At 44.2% G+C, this 25664-nt stretch overlaps 1 protein-coding gene across 12 annotated transcripts in view; it reads left to right on the forward strand.

Moving 5' to 3' along the window:
• The window catches only part of TTC23 (tetratricopeptide repeat domain 23), a 108492-nt gene that overhangs the window by 64544 nt on the left and 18284 nt on the right, over nt 1-25664 (forward strand). For all 12 annotated transcript variants that reach the window (XM_017973270.4, XM_078375987.1, XM_035303715.3 and 9 more), the window contains 3 exons: nt 4474-4579; nt 17868-17995; nt 23480-23629. In XM_017973270.4, the coding sequence (XP_017828759.3) occupies nt 4474-4579; nt 17868-17995; nt 23480-23629 (384 nt within the window). The remainder of the gene's footprint in view (nt 1-4473; nt 4580-17867; nt 17996-23479; nt 23630-25664) is intronic.

A 25664-nucleotide genomic window follows, 5' to 3' on the forward strand; every position in this document is an offset into this window, starting at 1 on the left:
GAGTGGACGATGATGAGGTCTAGAGTGGGAGGGACTGGGCAGCTGAGAATAAGGAGGAAAGTGAGTTTGTCAGAAACCTGAGAGGCCAAGGCGTTAGCTGGATTGTTTGCTGGACATCTCCATGGTCCTTTAGCTACACTCTGCACCCTTCGCAGCCCTGCTCTGTGCCCCAGAGGCTGACCTTTAATTACCATCTCAGTGCCCTTTCCCTCAAACTGAGAGGCACACAGCCTGGACTGGGGAAGACGCAGAGACAGAGCATCCATTCCCCCAGCCCCTCCCCTTAAGGTTCCTGCAGGTAGGCTGCTTCTCTACTGAAAGCCACTGCTCATATTCCTACAATTTTTTCTAGCAATAGCAAATGCCCCCTCCTTTGCTGTAGCAGCCCAGGATAGTACGGCACCTTGACTTGGGGCCCAGCATGCTCATCTTGGGTTTCCTCTATGCCAAGAATCATTTTATTGACCTCTTTTCCTCTATTAACCTGTTTAAATGTGCCATCTCTTTCCTGCCTGATTGAGTACAGGGCAATCTCATGGATACTGAAATCTTGGGAAATGATGACAAGAGTAAGAGTAGACAGGAAGTTAGTTCGCTGGATGCAAAAACCTAGTGAGGGGCGATGTCTGTAAATCTACATAAAATGAAACTAGCCTACATTTTTGTAGTTTGCTTGTGAGCTCTTTTAAAACTAAAATTCTTGTCCAATTTTTAGAGGGAATTCCTAGTGTTAGCATAATATCTGGCATGTAGAAAGCATTTAAAAATGAAAATAGTTGAATTGAATAGGACTGAACTAAATCAAATGGAATTAAATGGAATTTTACTGAATAAATAAGATGCTAATTTTGCACATTTTAGACATCATGGGTGTCCCCCATCAAACACCCTTTCCTCTAGCATATGGTTTTTAAAAGCTTTATGAACAGCAAATAAATTACATCAGGGATTGAGTTTCTGAAGTAAATGATAATAAATGTTTGCCTATGTTAGCATCTCATGTAGAAAAATGTTGAAGTCATGAAAATTTTGTGATAAATTCAGATCCCTTTAAGTTTTCAGGACCCACTTTGTTTTTTCATTTTTTTGAGACAGAGTCTTGCTCTGTCATGTTTTTTCATTTTTTTGAGACAGAGTCTTGCTCTGTCACCCAAGCTGGGGTGCAATGCATGATCACTGCTCACTGCAGTCTTGATCTCCCAGGATCAAGCCGTCTTCCCACTTTAGCATCCTGAGTAGCTGGGACTACAGGCGTGTGCCACCACACCTGGCTAATTTTTTTTATTTTTTAGTAGAGACAGGGTCTCACTGTGTTGCCCAGTCTAGTCTCAAACTCCTGAACTCAAGTGATCCTCCTGCCTCAGCCTCCCAAGGTGCTGAAATTATAGGCATGAGCCACTGCACCCGGCCTGACTCACTTTCTTGATATTATATGTATTTTGCTCTTGGAAAACTTTGCTTTCTCTCTCCATGGCAAAAAAAAAAAACAGCTTACAGTGCTTTCAGAACATATAATTATTCATTTGAATATAATTTTATTAGACATATCTAGTAACATTTTCTTGAATTTATAATACTGAGTAGGAAGAAACAAAATATAAAATCTTTCTTGAATTTTAGTTTTAATCTAAAATATTGTATGTCTTTGCATAATATGAGTTAAAGCTTCTCTGGCATTACACAGTGATTGTTCTCCTGAAATAGCAGATCATAGAGTTGGTAGGGGAAAAACACAAAGAAAATATGGCTGAATTTGCATTTGGCATTTTTTTGGCATAGGGATGCCGGCATTTCCTCTCTTTTTTCCTTTCTCCAAACACTGCACAAGTAATAATTTGACTCTATATCTGTGGCTTCTGTTGACTACACATACATGAAGTTGTAATTCATAGTGCCCATTATTTGAAAAGCATTTCAAGTCAGAACTTAAGATTCAGCCTTTCATGCCAAATAAGGACAGTGGCTAATTTGGGGTTGCCAAAACTATGTATTCAATTCTTTATATTCTAGAATAAGAAAAGTCATTTCAAATCAAAGGGTATTGTTGGCACTTATGAATAAGAAATTCTGTCTATTCTAATGCAGCAGTAAAAATTATTACCTGCAATCTTATTTTGGAGTAGCTCCATCATAAAACATCCAGAGCTGGTCAAACACAGTGGCTCACACTTGTAATCCCAGCACTTTGGGAGGCTGAGGCAAGTGGCTCACCTGAGGTCAGGAGTTTGAGACCTGCCTGGCCAACATGGTGAAACTCTGTCTCTACTAAAACTACCTAAAATTAGCTGGGCGTAGTGGTGGGTGCCTGTAATCCCAGCTACTCAAGAGAATGAGATAGGAGAATCGTTTGAACTGGAAGGCGGAGGTTGCAGTGAGCCCAGATTACGCCACTGCCGTCCAGCCTGGGTCACAGAGCAAAACTCCATCTCAGAAAATAAAATAAAGAAGTCCAGAGCTTTAAAATCTTCCTACTCAGTAGCTCAGCAGATTTTAACATGTGATAAGTAAGGTGACAGTCTAGAGTAGAAAATTATATCTCCACCCTGATTATAGTCTCAGAAATGTGTTCAGCTGGTCATTAGAAGAGAGTACCGCATGTTCCAGACTAGAATACTCAAGTGGGATGACTTGATCTCCAGAGGACTGAATCTGGATTCCCTGAAGAGTGTGCTGGCATAAATTAGTGATGTCTGCCACCAGTGGCTAGGGTCAGGGGAATAGCAGCACTCAAGACATGATAGAAACAGCAGAATTTGAAGTTAGAGGATTAGGGTCAGACTCTTATCTCTATCTGTTATTAGCTGTGAGGTAACTTGGGTAATCACCCATTCAGCAATCTCAGTTTTCTCGTATATAAAATGAAGATAACAGTTATCAAGAAAATTAAAATTGGTATCACAAATAAAAAATAATTGAGGTGCAGCTTACATCTTATGAATTGCTAGTGTATTTTGCCTATCCCAATCTAATGTTTTCCCCCTTTTAAACTCATGGCATTTTATCGTGTGTGTGTGTGTGTGTGTGTGTGTATGAGAGAGAGAGAGATTGAGAGAGACAGAGAGACAGGTCTTGCTCTGTCATCCAGGCTGAAGTACAGTGGCACAATCATAGATCATTGCAGCCTCAACCTCCCAGGCTCAAGCAATTCACCCATGTTAGCCTCCTGAGTAGCTGGGACTATAGGCATGTGCCACCACGCCTGACTAATTTTCATATTTTCTGTAGAGACAGGGTTTCACCATGCTGCCCAGGCTGGTCTTGAATTCCTGAGCTCAAGTGATCTACCAGCCTCAATCTCCCAAAGTGCTGGGCTACTCATGGCATTTAGTATTCTCTCACTCTTGGCAACTAATTGTGAATTACCTACTGACTCACGTTAGTGTATTATCTTACTTCACCATATTTTATTTTCCTGTACTACCCACAATTTATAGCCCATGCCTCTCCTGTAGTAGGGGATCCCAAGTACGAATGAATGTAAACATGTCACTAATAGTATTTTAAAACTCCAAATGTTGACAGGGCGATGAATAGTTACTTATCTTTTTATTTGAAAGCATGTATTTTGCATGCTACTTGAAAGGATTATTGTGATTTTATGTTCATAAGATCATAGTTTTTTTGTTTAAAAACTTTTTTTTTTTTTTGAGACAGAGTCACTGTTGCCTAGGCTGGAGGCAGTGATGCAGTCTTGGCTCACTGCAACCTCCACCTCCCAGGCTCAGGCGATTCTCATGCCTCACCCTTCCAAATAGCTGGGACTACTGGCGTGCACCACCACACGTGGCAAATTTTTATATTTTTAATAGAGACGGGGTTTCACCGTGTTGGTCGTGCTGATCTCAAACTCCTGACCTCAAGTGATCCATCTGCCTTGGCATCCCAGAGTACTGGGATCACAGGCATGAGCTGTCGCACCTGACCAAAAACATTTTGTTGGACTTTACTTTCAAGGAACTGAGGTGCTTTGTGTGCTTGGGCAGCTCCCCTGAGCCAGTTTGCAAAGGGTGCAGGCAAATGGGCTTGGTGGCTCAGGTACAAAGGAGGGTCTATATTTCTGTGGGGAGGTTGCTGACACCCATGTGTAGGTCCCACTTTTGGGGTTGACCAGTGGTCAGGGCGCTGGGCTTGCCTGCTTTCTCTACACAGCATTGACACCTTCTATCCATCTCTTTAATTCTTATAACTCCCCTTTCCTCTTTGCTGACACTGGACTCAAAGGGTCATAGACGTTTAATGATTTGCATAGTGCCAGGCCCTGAGTCATCTGGATTCATTGTCCAGTGTTCCCTCCACTACTCAGTGCTTTTAAAGTCCAGCTCTCCTGCGAGTTGATTGCACTTCCACATAAATTATTTCTTCTAGCTTGCTGGAAAGTTCCTTGGCTTTCTGCTTATCTCTGCAAGGACAGTTAGTTCCCTGTTGCTGCTGCCAAGCATGTAAACAACATGTTTCTTCTTTCTGTGGTGACAGGCACATCTCATTATCCTGAGTAAAAGCCCCTCTCAAGAGGAGGCAGCAGACTCCGCACATATCGTCGCCCACGCTGCTGTCGCTTCAGGGAGACCCGAGCACCACGGTGAGAAGATTCCTTTTCTCTTCCTGTCTCACAGGCACCTGAGTCTGTAAACAAGCTGCCTTCTAGATGGGTTAACAGGTGGACAGAGCTGTGTCACAGGCCTGCCACAGAGCCTTCCTTGCTTTATCTGATCATCTGCAGCTATGCTACTCTGCTGCTTTCCTTAGAGTCCTTTGGTTTCTCTCCCCTTCTAGCGTTCTTCTAATCTTTTATTCTTAAATACAGCTAATCTCTATCCAAATGTAGCTGTTAAGAGCCCCAGAGAATCTGTACTGGGCTTACAGGGAAATCTGCTCTGCCTTCAAAGGTGATCTATTTTTAAAGATTGTTGTGGCAACAGCTCTGGCCTCTGGGCCAGCCACCCTCCAGACACTGTCAGGGCTGAACTTTCAATCAGGATGAACTAACACGACCAGGACTCCAAAAAGGAAGTTGCCATTTATGGCTTATATGGTTTTCTTATCCCCACATAATAGGTAGCGCGTCAAACTTCAGGAATTGTTTAATCCACCATCCTGGGCTCAGAGCATACCGATTATACAGTGTGCCTCCATTGGCAGAAAACACATAGTACTAATGATTTTTTTTCTGGTCACAATATTAAGAAATGGAGTTCAGTTCATAAAGAAGACCTAGGGGTGAATTCCAAGATATCAGATAAAAATAATTACATACCGAATAAAATAAGGTTCAGTGTGATCAAAAGCATAAAATCAACATGTGGAAGGCAAGGGGTTGATTGAGGAAGCAGAAGTCAGGCTAAGATGAGGCCAGCACATGGGAGAAGGTGAAAGGAAAGCTTCAATGAGCAGCCTGGTCCAGAGAGATCCACAGGCCAGGCAGGGAGCTCCAGTCCACGGAGGAACTGATGAAGGGGGCATCGGCATTCATCCGTCTGTCCATCCCACCTTGCGGATCTCCAAGAGCTTGAAACACCGTTTCAGATCTGGAGGAGCCTGTCTAGGGATGGAGCGAGGAGAAAGGTGACCTTTCTTGTCCCTGCTCCCTACAACATTGCTTATTGGTGCCTAAAATTCATGTAATAGGAGGAAAGTACTTTCTATTCCATACCTATTAATAAAACACTTAAAATACATGTTTGATGGAAACTCCTAGAATAGCAAGTCACAAATCTGAATGTCTACAGAAACCAAGCAAGCAATGTGAGTGAAGCAGGTGGTTATCAGAAACCAGCAGCAGCAGCAGCAAGGGTAGTATAAATGGCAGCTAACTGTTGGCTGTAGTATGAGAGAGATGAAACAGAGTGGTGAGGACTGTGGCAAACTAAAACCCATACCTGCTACTCAGCTCCAGCCCATGGCAGCATGTGGAGGGGAGGCTCATACTGGCAGAGCTCCTTTTTAAGCGAAGGTAGAAATTTGGAGTTTTATTGGAGAATCTTCAATTTTTTTAAATTATTTTTTATTTTTTTAGAAACAGGGTCTCACTCTATCACCCAGGTTAGAACACAGTGGCACAGTTATAGCCCACTGCAGCCTCAAACTCCTGGGCTCAAGTGGTCTTCCTGCCTCAGCCTCCAAGGTCGGTGGGACTACAGGCACACACTGCTTGCATTCTGCTAGTTTTAAAAAATTTTTTGTAGAGACAGAGTCTTGCCCAAGATGGTCTCAAACTCCTGGCCCTAGGCTACCCTCCCATCTTGGCCCCCCAATACTCTGGGACAATAGGCATGAGCCACCACACACCCAGCCCTATTTTTAACTGAGGTAACTAACTGAAATATGTTTAAGGCTCTGAGTGAGTCAAACCAAGTGTGAAGGCTGGGTCCACGACTTTTGACCCGGAAAGCAACAGTGTGAATAAGTTGCTGTCAGATCTTTCCTATGTTCCTTGAGGGTGTAAATTGGCAGAGTATAGGGGAGGTGGGTCCATTCCTGAATGAATACCAAACAGAGAGAGGGCTAAGGCCAAAAGACCATCTTTTTGCCTAGAGGGATTCCAGCTTCCAGCACTTGACCCAGTACTCAGTATACTCTCTTGCAGGTACGAATGGAGTGGGACCTAGAGATTCTGTGCCCTAGAATGCCATTGTCCCATAGCTGCAAAGTTAGGCCACTCTGCTTTGCATGACTTATGGAGTCAGAGACAATCCAATTTTGGTTACATATTTTTAAAAAATTTTCCAGTCTAAATATAGCACTGTATTACCTTCTCTTAAACTGAAAATGATAATAATATGTACTTGATACAGATAATAAATATGTGATAACAGTTATTATATTAATAGCTACTGCTTATATACAGCATACCAGCAATGGTTGTCACCTCACTATATTTATTAATTCACAAATCCTTGCAACTCTATGAGATAGGTACAATTATCCCCATTTTTAGATGGAGAAACTGAGGCACCCAGAGATTAGGTAATTTTCCAAAGGGCCCATAACTAGTGAGTGGTAAAGATATGATCCCAGGTAGCAACCACCCCAGAGGCTCTTTATGCCATGTCACATTATAGGGTCTGGCACTGCACGTGTCTCCTCCCACCTTAGGCCCACCAAAGAGTCTATGGAGTGTTGGACAGACAAGGGACCCAGGAAGAATGAAGGCAGCCCAGAGAGAAGGGTTTGGAGTGCCAGTGAGAAGGCCTGGGATCCAGGAGCATGTGGAGAATCTCAGCTCCAACCTTCAGCAGCTGAGGGCATTCAGTGACATGCACCCAGAAAGCCCACTTGCCAGTCAGAATTGAAATATGTGAGGAACCACTCTGGGAGGCCAAGATGGGTGGATCACATGAGGGCAGGAGTTGAGACCAACCTGGCCAGCATGATGAAACCCTGTCACTACTAAAAATGCAAAAATCAGCCAGGCATGGTGGTGCATGCCTATAGTCCCAGCTACTCGGGAGGCTGAGGCACGAGAATCACTTAAACCTGGGAAGCAGAGGTTGCAGTGAGCCAAGATTGTGCCACTGCACTCTGGCGATGCATTGGGGTCTGTCTCAAAAAAAAAAAGTGAGAAACCTGAAGTAGATGGGTAAGAAGGCCATTTCTCCCAGGCATAAAGAGTTGGGACTGATAGTTTTACAAACTGGGAAAGGGTGCAGCTTCTGCATTAGGCCTGGAGGATTGATTGCTTGAAGCAAAAGCAAAGGATGACTGAGAGACTCTTGAGCAAGCAGGAAACATAATAATAACAGCAACAATGACAATAACAACCGTAGCAGCAACACCCAGGCACCTCTTGTATGCTTGTGCTGGTACTTCCACAGACATGCTCATTTAATCCTTTTAACAACCCTTGGAGACAGGACAGGACCTCCCATTTTACAGATGAATTCACAATGCCAGCTATTCTTACCAGAGAGTACCACGAATCTGAAGGACCTACTCTCTCTACTCATTGCTCTACCCAAAAAGGACCAAGTCTCCATCAGTCTGTATGGTGCTCCTAGGCAGGCCCTTGTCAGATTCAGCACCTATCAACCAGACGACATTTGAACTGTTTATCACCTTGACGCTGTTAGGAAGAAAGCTGACTAAGGCCTTAAAGGTGAGTAAATGCTGAGTGAGTAGCCAGGGCCAAGAAGCAATGGGCTAGAAATAGATGCTGATTGTCCTGCAGCAACATGAAGTCTGGAACAGGCACAAAAAGGAGCACAAGCCTTTGCCCCTAAGGCCTCAGACAAATCACCTAAATGGGCAAGTCAGAAACAAATAAAAGCAAGAAGAATCCTCAAACTATTCCTGCCTCATGAACATACTTTAAAAACCGCTGCCCACACTGCCATGTGTGTACCTTTGCAACTATCTTGCATGTTCTGCACATGTACCCCAAAACCTAAAATGCAATAAAAAAAGAAAATAAATAAATACTACAAAACAAAAATGCTGCCATTGAAATCCTTGCACCCTTAATGGCAGATGTGGAAAAGGCTGGAAACGGAGCTCACCAGGCCAGCACATGTGGGGAATCAGCTTCACTCTAGAAGCAGAAATGCAACAGGCACTACCCGGCCAGGGGCTGCAGTGGGAGCACAGGTGGGTACATTCCCAGTGTCTTTTTTTTTTTTTTTTTTTTGAGACAGAGTCTCTCACTGTCACCTGGCTGTAGTGCAGTTTGGCTCACTGCAATCTCCACCTCCTGGGTTCAAGCAATTCTCCTGCCTCAGCCTCCCGAGTAGCTGGGACCACAGGGTGTGCCACCATGCCCAGCTAATTTTTTGTATTTTTAGTAGAGACAAGATTTCACCATGTTGGCCAGGATGGTCTCAATCTCTTGACCTCGTGATCCACCCGCCTCAGCCTCCCAAAGTGCTAGGATTACAGCCGTGAGCCACTGTACCCAGCCCCCACTGTCTTTTATGTCACCTCTCTGCTGTCCCCTCATGTGGCCAATGCCCCCACAGCAGGAATGAAAGAAATCCACTTCGGGCTATGGTTTCTCCAGGTTTCTGCTGCCTCCAGCAGTGGGAAATAAGAAAGGGCAATCTGCAGCTTATCTTTGTGTAACAACGAAGGGGCGACCAGATCCTCACTTTTTCACCAGCACAGGACTTCCCAACCTGGATGTTGTTCACTTCTAGTTCAGAAGTCCTGGCCAGATCCCAGGAGCAAACCTACAAGTTCCACCCAGCACCAAGGGGGAATCTTAGCTCTGCTCTCCTGTGCTTCAACCTGTTTGTATGCAGTACAAAGACTTTTGGGGGCTTGGTTTTGGTTTTGAGTTTTGAAGAAAAAATAATCATGAATTAGGAAAGTTTCTCTTTTGAGGATTCTGTATTGCCTGCTTGCTTGCTGAATGCCCATTGAAGGCATTGCCCTCTAACTAACAAAATACCACTGGCCAAGAAGCAAGTGTTTCAGGCTCGACGCACAAGCTAATCCCTTTGCTCTGTGCCTTCCCTGTATTCCTTATGCAGACAAAACTGCCCTAGAAGTCACGAAGGCTTGTGATTGCATAAAGATTCCCAATTCAGGCTCCTGGAATGTCACTAACCTGAGCCTGGCCAGCTTCCCAGAGCAGCCATAGACAAACTTGGTATTAACAGCTTTCCCAACCCTGCTAAGTGTTCAGGGCATTGGCTTTGTGTTTATAACTCATCTCCTAAAGGATATTAAAATGAAATGGTCCAAAGCCAAGAACGTTTCAGCATCAACCTTTGAGAGGCAGAGCCTGCTGAGTGCAGGCGGCCTTGTTTGGAAGTAGCCCCATCTGCAGCCTGGGCTCTTGCAGGCTGGGGAGTTGTTCAGTGTCCAGTGACAGTAGATGGAATGGGCTTTGTCCTGTTAGAGCCTAGGGGGCAGGGGCCGACTACGTAGATTCCTAAGGTAAAATTTCCTATGCACAAATTTCCCCTGCCCTCATTGGTCCTAGCCTCTAGCCACATTTTACACAGTAAATTGGACAAATGTTAGTATGGGAAGCTAGGCACTGCATCTCACCCGTCTCCTCCTTTTTACCTTACAAGACCCTCCCTTTTCTTAACTCTTCCCCCTGTGGCCTGCCTTCTCAGCTTGCCCAGTGCTAGGCCCGCCCCACTTCCTGCTTACTGGGTTACTGAGGATCCTGGGCCCCATGTGTTCCAGAGAGACCTGAAATCAGGCTTTTTGGCATACACAGGCCCCAGGTCTTGTGGGCTGATTGTCACCCTGACAGGTGACAGGGATACCTGGAAGCAGCCACAGTGAGGTGTCCTTTACCTTCCCATGCTTTTCTTAGCTGCCCCTGCTGCCTCTCTCATGACGCCTCCACCCTGAGCCTCCAAGCAGGGCCTGGTGGTATAGTCAAGTGAGAGTAAGCCACGACTGGCCGCGCCTCAGCTGCCTGTTTCCTTTCAGACTTCCCACCTCCTGGGCCCCTGTGCAGTCGGAAAGAACCTTCCTCTGTTCTTCTCAGGGCCCATTTCTCTTTACAAAATTCCTGACCAGCCTGAATTTCGCCTTGCCTTTGAGCTCCCCAAGCAGCACATGTGGCATCCATGCCTGTTCTGTGCCCCACAGGGAGCGAGGGAGAAAGGGGAAGTGAGGGTGCGTGGAGTGAGGCCCAGAGAAGGAAAGAGATGCCCCTTACTCTGTTTCCACGAGCATCAGGAGTCCCTTCTTAGAAACTTCTGGAAGTCACCCTAGAGTAGTTACGTCTAGGGGTTGGGGTCCAGGGTCCCTCAGCAAGTTAGAGGCCAAGCAAGGAGGCCCACCTTCTACTCACTTATCACCCTCCAGACCCAGAGAGGGAGTTGTACCATCCCCACCCTACCCTGCTAAGGGTCCAGGGCTCTTAGCAGCCCTGAAGGGCAGGCAGGAGGGGGCTGCAAGGGTTGGAAGCCCTTTATGCCAGCGGAGGAGGACAAGAGGAAGCCTGTTCCCCACCCAAGTTTGTACTGTTGGCCCCTCTAGCTCAGGCAGAGCTGAAACCTCATCAAGCTTGCTCACCAACTGCTGTCTGTTCGTTTTATCTGAGCGCAAAGCCTGTGGCTTCTTCATTTCTCTCCTGGGGAAGCTGAAGTGCATGAGCAGCGTGATGACCACGTTCATGAGGTTTGGGTTTTTCACTTTTGAGCTGGTTTGTAATTTGTGTTCAGAACTTCTCAGAAAAGCCTATGTAACGCATACCCCAACTTGGCTTCAAAAAGGATTTTTAAGGCAGCTTATGGAAAACGCATCTACATCGCCAAGGCTAGTGACTGGAGCCTGAGGTTGCTGGAAGCCTTCACTACATGGGTGGCCCCAAGTGGTGGTGATTGTGGAGAGGGCTGGTCACTTTCCTAGTGGTGAGAACACTTAAGGCAGGCAGATTCCGATGGTGGGCACTCTGCATGTTTATATCCTGTGAGCCTCACCTGGCCTGCTGCCATTTGATCACCTCGCTTTACAGATGCACACCTGTCCCTGGAGATGGCCATGGACTTCCTTGGATCACACAGCTAGTGAGCAGCAGCCCTGCCTCTCCCTGAAGCCATGTCACAGGCCCCTGTCTATGGCACTGTGAAAGTGTTCCTCACGAAGAGGGTCTCCTGTGGGGACCAATGAAGGCTTTGGGGTGAGGAAAGTATCTCTCCCAGGCTTTGTATGTTCTCAGGCTTCCCGTGTGGCTTCTCCAGGCTAGTAGCCTCAAACAGCAGCCCCCAGAAGGGTCTGAGTAGGTTCAATGTGTAGTTTCCTGGGTGAGGGAGCTCCTCTGGGTTAGTGCCAGGCTGATTTAGGACTTTCCATTTTTAAACTCCCTGAGGTCCTTAAAGCCTTTGCAGTTGGTACAGAGCAGAGAGTGTTTTCTAAGACTGCTACAAAAGACAGTCGTCACATTGTACACAGAGCCTCCCTCTTAATGAAAGCTGTCCTCACTGTTCCAACTACTGCCTTAGGACAGCCACAGGAAAATGAATGCAGGGTTACTGCATTTTAATTAAAAGCCTCCTGGCCTCCCCTCCAGTGGCCACATTGCAGTCCTGTATTCCTCTTGCTCTTGGGATGGACCCTTGTTTTCTTTTGCCTGTGTATGAACATCTCCACACAGAATCTTTCAGGGTCTTTGGGAACAACACAGCTCCAAGTCCTCCGACAGAGCCGTCTGCAGAGACGTCAAACCACCCTGTGCACCAAGCCACACCTTCTCCCTGCTGTAACTCACAGACAACCTAAACATTCGGTTGGAGTGAAAATAGAAGATTCATGGCCTTGGAACACCTGTGCCATTAGGGCTCAGATTTACAAGCTAAGTCATGCTCCTGTGTTTTAGAAAATGACCTCAGCTTCTGCCCAGGCCTTCGGCATCAGATTGCAGAGGATTCTAGAAGTGGTTTTAAAGGTAGGGATGGCCTTGTGTGCGAGTGCTGAAACTGCTGGCTCTTTGTGAACCCTCACCCTGTTACAAAGCACAAAGTTCAGGCCAGGAGGTGGCAGCCACTCTAAGAGGCTAGGATTTTTTGTCTCTTTGGAAATCCTGTTGTCACTTGTCCCAGGTGGAGATAGACTGGAGTGTCCCTTGCCAGGAGAATAAGCTGCTTCTTAGGAAGTGACCTCTTTGCTATAGTAATAGGACTCAATTGCCCTCCCCTCAAAGACTGCTCTTACGGATTTAGTTCACAAAGTTAATTTGGGGGTGAGGGGGTTGGAGGAAATAAGGATCTTGCACTAAAGGAGCTTTCCTGTATCCCAGATAAAGATCAAAGTGGTTTGAAATTTATAGACGGGAGGGTACCCATGTGGATGCACTAGACCTTCCTCTGTTCCTAAGCTCTAGGCCATTCTAATATACAGGGGTCCTAACCTGTTCACAGATGCCTGATGTGTGGTCGGCTTGCATGTGACAGTAGCTGTCAGGGAACCCTCTATCTGGTCTTACCCCCTGTGACTAGAGACCTACCAGCAACAAAAATGGGGACAGCACAAAACTGTAGAGAAACCAAGGACTTAGGAAGAAAGAGAGCAGTGACTTGAGGAGGCTGCCCCCAGAGGGCAGATTCCCAAACAGGGCCCATCTCCGTCTGCCCACAATGCCTGGCTTTCTGTGACTTCAGTAGCCATGCTGCCTTCATATAAGGAATATACTCCTTCCGCCCTCTCCTCCCTTCCTTCCTCCCTCACTCCCACTCCCTCTTCCATAGGTCCGTGTACGCTAACAAGCATCATCTTTGGAAAGTATGACTAGCCTCCCTAGGTCTGAGGTTATGAGCCATTTGCACATTAGTTGGAATTGGACCACAGCGTCCTCCCTCGAAGCTTCTTTGTGAGCTGAGCTGCACTGAGGGAAAGAAGCATGCCATTCTCAGGTTGAGAGGACCAGCCCAAATGGGGTGCTTTGGGGGCAGTTAGTTAGAAGAAGCAATACTAGGAGGTGGGAGAACATTAAAAAGAAAAGGGCTAGAAGGATGTGAGGTGCAGCTGTGTTCACCTGTGCCAGGGAGACTGGCTCCTTCCCCGGGAGAGGTCAGGGAAATGCCTCCTAGCCCTTCTGGCCGCTGCTTTTCCCTGAGCGTGGCAGTGCCACTCTAGCCAAAGCCCAGGCTCTGAAGCTCAGTCCACGAATTGCCCCATGCCTTTTACATCTGCAGGTCTTCACAGTAAACACAATAAGGGCCCATCTTTAGGGGACAAGGCTGAGATGCAGAAAGATCTTTACTTTTAAAACGAATGCTTGGCTACATACATTCTTTAGTTAACTACCAATTATCGAGAAAATTAAAATATCAAAAGAGTACTCCACTCCTGAATATCTTCATTCATTTTAGACATTAGTCTCTATAATGCTTTTATAATCAACAGAATTAATGTCACTTCATCCTCAACATTTGCTGTCATTAGATTATCAAAGGAGCCAAAGTTAGTACTCAATTTGCACATTAAATCTGTAACCTTTTCTTGCATGGGGCAGCTATGAGAAAGAGATGGAACATTTTCCATGTGGTAGATTTTCTCCCACCAAGACAAAACCTTTTGAGCAGTGCTCCAGAAATGCATCTGCTGGTCTGGCAGGGGACAGGCCCCATTGAAAGAGAGGGGTACAGGGATCCTGTTCAGTTGATTTCTGCCTAACTGCAGACCCCAGGGCCAGCTGGCACTGAGTGCAATTCCTGCTTTCGTCTGGCAACTGCCTAAAATCTACATGGAGTGGATCTTGCAGAGGAACACAACTTGTTTCAGACCTAAGCTTTCTTTCAGTCGACTAGATTTGGTAGCTGTATTTCCCAAGTGTTTACATATCCTCTTTCTAACACAGATTCCACAGAATTTAATTAGGTCATTTCTTAAGAGCCAGGATTCTCATTGTGAATTTCAGGCATGTTCTCAGAGCTCTTGAGGTGTTCAGGGCTATTTATCTGCAAAGGATGCTAGACTTCTGTGTCTTTTGATTGCTCTGTGTGTTTTCATGTTTCTGTCCTCTCAATGTCCATTTGTGCCACTTGCTGCTTCCAGTGTGCCTGCTATTTCAGCCCAGTATGGGCACCCATAGCCACAATTATCAAAACGGTCCCTAAAATTAAAATCATCGACATCTGTTGAGCACCAACTATATGTCAGCCTTGTTATCAATTGTTAGTATGCATTAATCTGTTTACTGCTTGCAGCTCCTTACAAAGAAGTTACTGGTATAATGGTCCCCTTTTCCAGATGGGGAAATTAAGACACACAGGAAGGCACACAGCTATAAGGGGCTCAGATAGTGCAAGCCCAGAGCCCGCTTTCTTTGCCACTCACCCTGCTGCCTCCAAGAAGCAGCACACTTTACAGGGGCTGATTGGATTTTTGCTCTGCCTGTGTTCTGGAGAGCTGTACCTGAAGATCATGGAGACCACTTTGGAAGCCCCTGGCATTAACGTCACAGAAGGAGAAAACTAAATCCAAATTGATTCATTGGAAAAGATAATGGAACAGATAAAACACTAGCTGGCCTCATCAAGAAATGGGAAAAGTACAAATAGAAAACTAGAAATGATAGAAGGGAATAACCAAATATTGAGGAAATTTCTAAAAGCAAAAGGTAATGTTTCATACAGTGTTCCATAATATGATATTTCCAAGTGGAAATGTCAAGTAGACCACTGTATATGTGGGTCATAATCTTCCCCAACAGACTTTATGTGCTTGTCATGTGTCACCATGAAGCTATCTCCAACAGGTGCTTCAGTGGGAGTCCCATGTCTCCTGGGGGAGGAAGCCATCACATCTTCTAGTAGGATAGGGGCTGCAAACTTATGCACATGGGCCCAATTTACTCACCACCTGTTTTTGTAAATAAAGTTTTATTGGAACATGGCCATGCTCATTCATTTATGTATTGTCTGTGGCTGCTTTCACTCTACAACAGCAGAGTTGAATAGCAACAATGGGAGTCATATGGCCTGCAAAACCTAAAATAGTTACCATCCTGTCCTTTACAGAATAAGTTTGCCAACCCCTGTGCTAGAACCCTGTGATTTTCCCAGTTTCAGAATAGTTTCTGTGCTGGTTTCTTGGTTCAGGATTTCCAGACCAAGTAGGTGGCACACATTCAGACTGCACAAATGCTGATTTCAGGTATTCTCTCTAGTCACAGCCTCTGGATGGACACCCTTAAGGCCACACCTGGAAGCAGTGCAATTGTTCTTGTCTTCACTTTAAAGATTCCTGGCTGCCTTAGTATGTTTGGGAAGCTATAACAAAACACCATAGACTGAATGGCTTATAAACAACAAGACATTTATTTCTCACAGTTCTGAAGTCTAGAAAGTCCAGATCAAGACTCTGATAGATTTAGTGTCTGGTGACCTGCTTCCTGGTATATAGATAGCTGTCTTTTCACTGTGTCCTTACAGGGTGGAAGGGGTGAGGAAGCTCTCTGATGTGTCTTTTATAAGGACACTAATCCCATTCATGAGGGCTCCATCCTCATGACTTAATTGCATCTGAAAGGCCCAACCTCTGAATATCATCACTGTGGGGGTTAGGATTTCAACACGTGAATTTGAGGGGGACATAAACATTAAGACCATAGCACTGGCTATATTCACTTTATTTCCTGCATAACAAATTTGCTTACTCACCCATTTATTACCTCGCAGTTCTGTAGGTTAGAAGTCTGGTGTGGTAAGGCATGCTTCTCTGCTCATGCTGAAATCATGTTATTGGCCAGCTCCACTCTCAACTGGAGGTTGGGGTCCTTTCTGAACCTTATTCCTGTTATGAGCACGGTTCAGTTCCTTGCAGCTGCAGGACTGAAGTCCCTGTTTTCTGGAGAGCTGGTGGCCAGCGACCCCTCTCAGCTCCCACAGGCTGCTCTTGCTCAGGTCCTCCCACCACATCCCTCTCCATCTCACAGCAGCAGGCAGAATTCTTCTCATCACATCTCTGTCATGCTTTGCCTAAATGTGACTTCCTTTTCTGCTACCAGCCAGAGAAAACACTCTGCTTTTAAAAGGCTCCTGTGATTAAGTCTGGGCCAGGGGATAATCTCGCTTTCTTTTTTCTTCTTCTTCTTTTGTTTTTTGGTTTTTGTTTGTTTGTTTTTTGAGACAGGGTCTTGCTCTGCCACCCAGGCTGGAGTACAGTGGTGGTTGAGGCCCACTGAAGCTTCAACCTCCTGGGCTCAAACAATCCTCCCACTTCAGCTTCCTAAGTAGCTGAGATGACAGCTACATACCACCACATCTGGCTAATTTTTTTGTATTTTTTTCTATTTTTTGTTTTGCCATGTTGCCCAGGCTGGTCTCGAACTTCCAGGCTCAAGTGATCCTCCCTGCTTGGCCTCCCAAAGTGCTGGGATTACAGGTGTGAGCCACCATGTCCAGCCATAATCTCGCTTTCTTAAAGTCAACTGTGCCCTATAACATCAGCTAATCACAGGAGAACTATGTCTTCATACTCACAAGTTCCACCCATAACCACAGGGAAGGTGCTACAGAAGGGCAAGGGTCACGGGTCATCTTAGAATTCTGCTGGCCACACTGGCTTTTTGCAGGGAGTTGCGTTTAGCTTTCCACCACAAATGGGCCTCAGGCTTCATCCCTAGTCCTGCTCAGGCTTGGAAAGCCCCAGCACTAGAAGATAGACCTTTTTTCTTTTCAAATTGCTAAAAAATATTTTTTTATTGCATTTTAGGTTTTGGGGTACATGTGAAGAACATGCAAGATTGTTGCCTAGGTACACACATGGCAGTGTGATTTGAAATGCCAGATATAGGTGATGGGGAGGAAGGAAGATAGACCTTTTTTCTAATATGCTCATGGGCCATTCAACCTCAGCTCCCACTCACTTCTCTGGCTTTCAGTTCTCTCATCATTTTCCGTACCTGAGGTTTTCTTTTTCTTGTGTTGAAGATTGGCATGCATTTAAAAAAATGTGTGTTATATTATAACCAATATGTTGAAGGATTTGGAATGATTGGGGTTTTGAATGATTTGTTCCCTCAGCAGCATATCAACAATATATTCCACGTTTCAGAAATATGTTACAAGCTTATACTTCAAATCCATCGAAATAAGTGAACTCTTAGAGTCATACCCTCAATGAGGAGTTACTGGCGTTATAGGAAGAATTAATGGTTGATCAACATGAAAACTTGCCAGTGTGTTCAGGTCTGGGGCATAGTTTCTTCTTTTGCAGTAACTTTTCTTTATGTATCACCAGGAAAGCTAGATATATGAAAATTAAGGAAAGTAAATTGCAGTATCCTTTGAGACCTAAATTCTTTCTAATGAAACAGGCAGTTTAATGGTCAAAGGACAGTCTTAACTGTTTTTTCTTGTCTCAATGCCTCTTTTTAAATAGCTCAACACTGCTAACAGTATATTTATTCTGTTTCCATTCCAAATCTGTAAGCAGTTTTCAAAGTTATAATAAATGCTTTTCTTCAGATGTAGCTGAGCAGTATTTTCAAGAGAGCATGGCTCATCTAAAGGATTCTGAAGGGATTGGAAGAACCAAATTTCTTTCAACTCAAGATGAATTTTGCCATTTTCTACAAATGACTGGACAAAAAGAGGTAAGTGAGTTTGGATCACAATTGTCTAGTTATTCACAGGTGACATCCAAAGGGCTACTCCTACGCTCTGCAAGCATCCATTAAGCACCTACTGTGTGCAAAGCATGTGCCAGTCTCTACAGGGACACATATATAAGGCTAGGGGCCCCTTTCAGTCAGCTTTCAGAGATTCTTTCTCTTAGAAGTTGGAAACTTTATGAGAATATAGATTGTCATGCCCACCTACAAAAGATCCTAAGGAATAGAAACCTTGAGAAGCCTGCTTATTGAAGTCCTGCAGATGTGGCTGGAATAGTGTGGCAGTTAGTATGTCTAATCCCTCTCTCCTCAATTTGGGTAATGAATGGAATTTGCATTATCTAAGGAAAACTACATGGTGCAGAAGTTACAGCTCAGTTTTTTTAGTATTGATTCATATAAGTATGGTTTACATGGCTTGTAAAAATAGAACGAGATCAGACTTTATTTTCATTGGTAATTAAACTCTTGGGAACATATTCCTTGCAAAGCCTAACATACTGTGGCTTTATTTGTGTGTGTGTGTGTGTGTGTGTGTGTGTGTGTGTGTACATATTAATACATATGTATATCCAGTCACCCACAGATACTGAGGAACAACTATATATATGTGTACATATATGTGTATATATGTGTATTGTGTATATATGTATGTGTGTATATATTTATGTACGTATGCCCACACCCTCTTCTCAGCCCATCTATGTCCTGTTTACTCTTCACTCCTCTCCATTAAGCTTTTCTTTTTTTCTTTTTCTTTTTTTTTTTGAGATGAAGTCTTGCTCTTTTGACCAGGCTGGAATGCAGTGGTGCAGTCTCGGCTCACTGCAACCTCCGCCTCCTGGGTTCAAGCAATTCTCTGCCTCAGGCTCCTGAGTAGCTAAGATTATAGCCGCTGCCACCATGCCCAGCTAATTTTTTTGTATTTTTAGTAGAAATAGGGTTTCACCATCTCCACCAGGCTGGTCTTGAACTCCTGATCTTGTGATGCATCCTCCTCGGCCTCCCAAAATGCTGGGATTACAGGTGTGAGCCACCATGCCCGGCCTCCATTAAGCTTCTCTTATCAGAGGTTAATACCATATCAGTTTCCTAGAAAGCCACACATACATGCATATATACACAGTACATATATGCACACAAACACACATATAGTTGTTCCTCAGGATCTGCGGAGGATTGGTTCCAGAACCCCCACGGATACTACAATCCAAGGATGCTGAAGCCCTTGTATAAAATGGTGTCATATTTGCATATAACCTAGATACATCCTCCTGAATACTTTATATCGTCTCTAGATTACTTAGAATGCCTAATACAATGTAAATGCTATGGTAATAATTGTTACACTATGTTTATTATTTGCATTGTTTTAATTGTTGTATTGTTATTTTTATTGGGGTTTTTCCCCCATTTATTTTTTATCTATGGATATGGAGGGCTGACTGTGGTTTTCTTTCAACTCTATCCTATCATAGCAAATCTCAGAAATGAAAAACTTTTTATTTCCCTTGCTATCTGTTGACCTCCTCCCCCACCACAATAAGCTCTTGACAATAAACTCTTTCCTTATCCTTAATCCGCCTGCCCCGCCTTCTCTCAGTTACAGAGCACGGGGTTTTATACAGATATGCCCAGGTTTCTCAGGCCAAAATAGGGCTGCAAGCACCATGACAAATGGGAGTTTCAGGATTTTTCTGGGTCACCCAACCCCAGGGAAAGAGAGGGGCCATCCAGGGGCCTCAGATTCCCTCCCTGTCCCCCCTCACATCTCTAGAAGTCTTATGTGGAGAGCTCAGGTCAGAAGAATGGGTAAGTCTGCCCCTTTATGCCCCACCCCATTCAGTTCCTCAGTCATTTTTTTCCTCCAAAATATGTCTTGGCTGCATCCACTGTTTTCCATCTTTAGTCCCGCCACTCATCATCCCTTGTCTGGACCACTCTACCAAGTTCCTGTCTCGCAGTTGCTTTTTCCATGCTTGCACTCATAATAAGGAAGCCATGCTGATGTTTCCAAAAAGCAGATCTGACCAGTGAACACTCATTTGTAAAAGAGTCCACTGGCTCCCCAGTGCCCTCAGGATAAACCAGAATCCTGACATGGCCCACAGTACCTTCCACGACCTGGACTCCACTGACATTTCCAGGATCATTTTTGCCCCCTCTCCCTGATCCATGTTCCTGCCACACTGGCCTTTTCAATTCCCACTGTGGGCAGTGCCAGCTTCTGTTTCCTCCTTGTGGAAGTCCCTTCCTCATTCATCTCTAGGCCAAGGCCAACGCATCCTTCATTTCTTACCAGTTTCTCTGATTCCTCTCCCCAGTCTTCATTAGATACTCCCCGTTATTCTTCCTTACAGAATCCATTTTATGTCATCAAATATGTATAAGTATATATTCACGTGGATATTTAGCATCTGTCTTGCAACTAGACTGAACCTGTGAGAGCAGAGACTCCCTTGCCTGTGCTGAGGGGTGATGAGCAGAGAGGTGGATGCATGTTTCGCCACAGGCCAGCTGACTGTTCTGATTCCCACGGGCCATGCATCAGTTCCCCTGTACTGTCTGGCTTCTCACCATAGTGTCTTGCTGAGTCAGCCAATGCTCAGTGTCATGATGCTATGCCTCACTGCCTTTGCCCAAGTCACTCAGATCAGTGTTGATCAAAAGATGCACCTCCCAGCCCTAAGCTGCCCTGGAAGATTTTAGCAAACTGGCTCTTTTCATTCTAGGGCCACTGCCAGCCCATCCAGTGCCCTTATGAGAATAGAAAAAGCTTCCCCTTCCTTAGGTAGATACTGCCCATGTTGGAGGGGACCATAGGCTGGATTTCAGCACTCCCCATGCTCATGCCAGGCACCCTTGTGTGTGGCATCACCCGCCCAGCCAAACATGGCAGCCTCATGCTGTTCTCACCATTTTGTTGCAAACCTCTCACTGTGGGTTCTAGCAAGTGTTGGCCAACAAGGGCAGGGCTCAAGGACAGTCCCAGAGCCAAGAATGGGGCTGTGCTCAGGCCATCTCAGATGTGCCCATAGCCTACACATGGGCACTGTGAAACATGATCTTTGGGGAGGAAATGCTTTTAAGGTAAAATGTAAGTGAAGGTCACTCTGCCACAGGTTAAGCTACTCTGTGAGGGTTTGTCTTCTAGTTGTGCCACTCTCTTGCTCAAGAATCTTCTCTGACTTCCTCCACCTGGCCACTCACTGGCCCTCAAAGCCGTGAGGTTCTCCTGTGCTCCCAGGTGCCCACCCCCTCTTATCAGCCTCCCTAAGTCCTCTTTACTCTTCACTCCTCTCCATGAAGCTTTTCCTATCAGAGGTTGACGCCGTCTCGGTTTCCTAGAAACCCATGCCATTTAACTTCCTGTGCATCTACCCCTAGTTTCCCCAGTCGGGCTGTAGACAGCATCCAAAGTGTCATTTGGGAAAGAGAGTCTCTGCGGGTCTTCTTCCCATCACTGGCTCCTCTAAGTCTGACAGTCAATTCCCACCAGAACATCAGCAAACCCAAGCCTCTCATCAGTCTAAGTCCTTGCTCTCAGAATTTGGGAGATGCAATGGGCTTTACCCTCAGGCAAAGCTAGATTTAAATTCTAGTCCCTCATGGACCTCACTGGGGCCCTACTGGTGAGTTACACAGTCACTCTGCCTCTACAGGGATTCTTCTGTCACCTGAGAAATTGCTTTCTGCCTCATCAGCACCTTTAATGTGGTTCCCCTACCCCAGCCCTAGCCCCTAACTTGTATTATTGCCAACAAAAGGATTAAAGGCCTTCCTTGCCCTTCTGTTTGTGGAGCGCCTTCTGGACACCTTTGGGTCTGTGTCATGAGAAAGTCCCCAGGGTCCCCGCTGTATTTGGCAGTTCAGTTTAGCATCCATGCTCTGCAGCTGTGTCGTGCCTTCATGTAGAAGATAGTAGATGAATTTCTGGAGAAAGTGTGGGGGATTGACACACTTTAATAGGGTTTTCCCCCATATATCTTGGTGTCTGAAGAAGCTAACCTCGGCATATGCTGTGTTCTGACCAATTCATATTTTTTATTCCATGTTATGAATAAATTGGATAACCCAAGCAAAATGTCATGTCATGTGGGAATGTTTACTTTCAGTTTCCTAAACAATTTGCTGTCAGACTAGGAAAGCCTGGAGTGTGTTCAGGACTTTCTATCCATAGATAAATCACTCAGGCATGCTATATTTTCACTTCTGTAAGAATGGCATTGTGGACAGAGAAAGAAAAGTATGAAAATTAGGCCAGGCACTGTGGCTCATGCCTGTAATCCCAGCACTTTGGGAAGCTGAGGCAGGTGGATCACTTGAGGTCAGGCGTTCAAGACCAGTCTTGCCAACATGTTGAAACCTTGTCTACTAAACTACAAAAATTATCCGGGTGAGGTGGCAGGTGCCTGTAATCCCAGCTACTTGGGAGGCTGAGGCCGGAGAATCACTTGAACCTGAGAGGTGGAGGTTGCAGGGAGCTGAGATTGTGCCACTGCATTCCAGCCTGGGAGACAGAGAGAGACTCCATCTAAAAAAAAAAAAAGCAAAAACAAAAACTCCAGATTTTCAGATTTCCACCTGCTGTTGTAAAATGGAAGATCTGCTGAGACAGATTTTTTTTAAAAAGTATGAAAATTACTGGCTGGATTCAGATCCTAGCACCATCATGAGCTGTCTGACTCTAAGCAAGTTTTTTAACTGCTCTGTGCCTGTTTCCTCTTCTGCATTAATGAGGATTAAAATTTTACCCATCTAAAGAAGACAGCAAATATTAAATGAGATCACGCACAATTGTGTGTGTTCAGCACAATTTCTGACACGTAAGGACTGATCCATGTCAGCTTTTGTTCTTACTACTCAACTGAAATGGATTCCTGTAATTTATGCAGTCTCTTTTCATAGTTTACCCCTTTCCTCAGGCACATGTTGTTTCCTGACTCCTGTTCAGCCAGAGGTGATATGGCTTGGCTGTGTCCCCACCCAAATCTCATCTTGAATTGTAGTTCCTATAATCCTCATGTGTCATGATAGGGACACTGTGGGAGGTGATTGAACCATGGAGATGGTTACCCCCATCTCGTTCTTGTGATAGTGAGTGAATTCTCACAAGATCTGATGGTTTTCAAGGAGCTTTTTCCTCTTTGCTTAGCACTTCTCTCTCCTGCTGCCCTGTGAAGAGGTGCCTTCTGCCATGATCGTAGGTTTTTTGAGGCCTCCCTACCCATGTGGAACTGTGAGTCAGTTAAACACCTTGGCTTTATAAATTACCCAGTCTTGGGTATCTCTTCATAGCAGCATGAGAATGGACTAATACAAGAGGAAAATAGGCTCAGCTCATTAGACTACCAACTCATTCCTCTAAAAAGTGAAAATATACAAGTTATATAATTTTCTTAAGTGGCACTGATCCTAATCATCCTTTGAGCTTGTTAACCAGACAGCTTTTTATTCCTTTCATAGAGAGCAACCTCCATCTTGAGAGAGTCCCTGGAAGCCAAAGTGGGAGTATTTGGTGATTTCAGTCCTGAGGTGGCAGAGACATACCGGCTCCTGGGAGGAGCAGACCTGGCGCAGGGGAACCACAGCGGGGCCCACAAGAAACTGAAGAAGGTAAAGCTGGAGCCAGTGCTAATATGAGACTAGGCTCTCCTTCCCCTCTCCAAGGTCCTCATGGTGGTTCTTTTAAATGAAACTTGAGAAGTAAGTGGCTTGTTCAGACAGGATGACATCACTTTTGTGGTAGATCTAAGCTAATACTTTTTGGGTGAAAGATGTAGTAAGTCTCTTAGACATATATATATTTTAAATGAATTATCAATTATTTTTACTATGCAAATGTTTTTAAATTTTTACATAGTATAATTTATCAGTCCTTTGTGTTTATGGTACTCTCTCTGTATACCGAGTTTATAGAGGAATTCGCTAACATTTTCTTCTATTGTCATTCTTCTTTTTCTGGTTTTAAATTTGGAGTTTATTTGCATGGATGATGTGAGGAATGGATGTAATCTTATCTTTTTTCCAAATGGCCACCCAGTTGACCAGCACCATTTCATTAGAGAGCCCATCTATGCTCCAGTGACTTCAGATAACACCTTCGTCATATACTGAATTTCCATATGGACTTAAGTCTATTTCTAGATTTCTGTTCTCTTTCACTAGTCTTTCTGTTTATTCATGTGCCAATAATTCACAGTTTTAATTACAGAGATTTTATAGAATGATTTAATATGTGGCAGTAGACACCCCCTATTGCTTTTCTTTTTCTAGAATATCAGGTGGTCTAGCTATTCTTCCATGCTTATTTTTCTACATGAATTTTTATATCAATTTGTCTGACTCAACAAAGTTTGCTAGTATTTTTATTGCATTATTTATAAATAAATTTTAGGAGAATTTACAACTTTGTGATATTGAGTTTACCTATCCAAGAACAAGAGGTATCTTTCCATTTCTTCATGCCTACTTTTATATCTTTCAGGCACATTAAAAACTGTTCTTCATATAGGTTTTGTGTATGTCTTATTAAGTTTAATTCTAACTATTCGATCTTCCTTGTTACTATATGGAGATTTATCTATTGTTATAACTTTTGATTTATTTTTGCATATATGAACCCAGTTGGTTTCTCTGTATAAATTTTATATCCTGCTAATTGCATAATTATTTTATTGTTTGAGTTAATTCAATCTCCCAGATTTTTTTAGGTATTCTGTTACATCATCTGCAAATAGACTTAGTTTTACTTTATGCTTTCCAGTTCTTATGCCTCTAGTTTATTTCTTTTGTCTAATTGCATTGGCTTATACCTCCAATAAAATAATAAACAGTAGCAGAGATAATGGGCATCCTTGCCATGTTCCTGATCTTAATGCAAATGCCTCTAGTGATTCTTCATTTAACAGATGCTGGTTTTAGACCTAAGGTTTATATATTTCTTCATGTTAAGAAAGTATCCATCAATTTCTATTTTCATGAATTTTTTTTAATTAAAACTAAATGTTGATTTTTACCAAAGGCTTTTTTCAGCATTAGTAGAGATGACCAAATGATTCTTCTTAGAGCATTTAAATGAATCACAATAAATAAGTTTATTTCACACTACCAGAGATTGGGTAATTTATAAAGAAAATAAATTCATTTCTTATGATTCTGGAGGCTGGGAAGTCCAAGATCCAGGGGCTGGCATTTGGTAGGGACCTTCCTGCTGCATCATCCCTTGGCAGAAAGCGGAAGGAAATGAGAGAGAGAAAGGAAGAGAGAGAAAAGGAGGCCAAACTCAGCCTTTCATAATGAAACCACTCCCAAGATAACAGCATTAATGTATGCGTGCGGACAGAGTCCCCATGGCCTAACCCCCTCTCATTGGGCTCCATCTCTCAACAGTGTTGCAGTTTGGATTGCAACACGTGCTTTTTGGGAGGAGCATTCAAACCATAGCAGATGTTGATTCTGTATGCTAACGTTTACTTTAGGATTTTTGTGCCAATATTTGTGTGTATTATTTGTTTAAGAATCAATGTTATATTTGTTTATAAAAATAATTTGGAAGTTTACCTTCTTTTTCATGCATTGAAAGAATTCATGTAGCTTTAACACTCAGTAGTCTTTGGAGGTTTGTGTCTTCTGTGGCATCCGTCAGGCC

This window comes from Callithrix jacchus, chromosome 6 (assembly GCF_049354715.1).
Source record: "Callithrix jacchus isolate 240 chromosome 6, calJac240_pri, whole genome shotgun sequence".
NCBI classification, from domain to species: domain Eukaryota; kingdom Metazoa; phylum Chordata; class Mammalia; order Primates; family Cebidae; genus Callithrix; species Callithrix jacchus.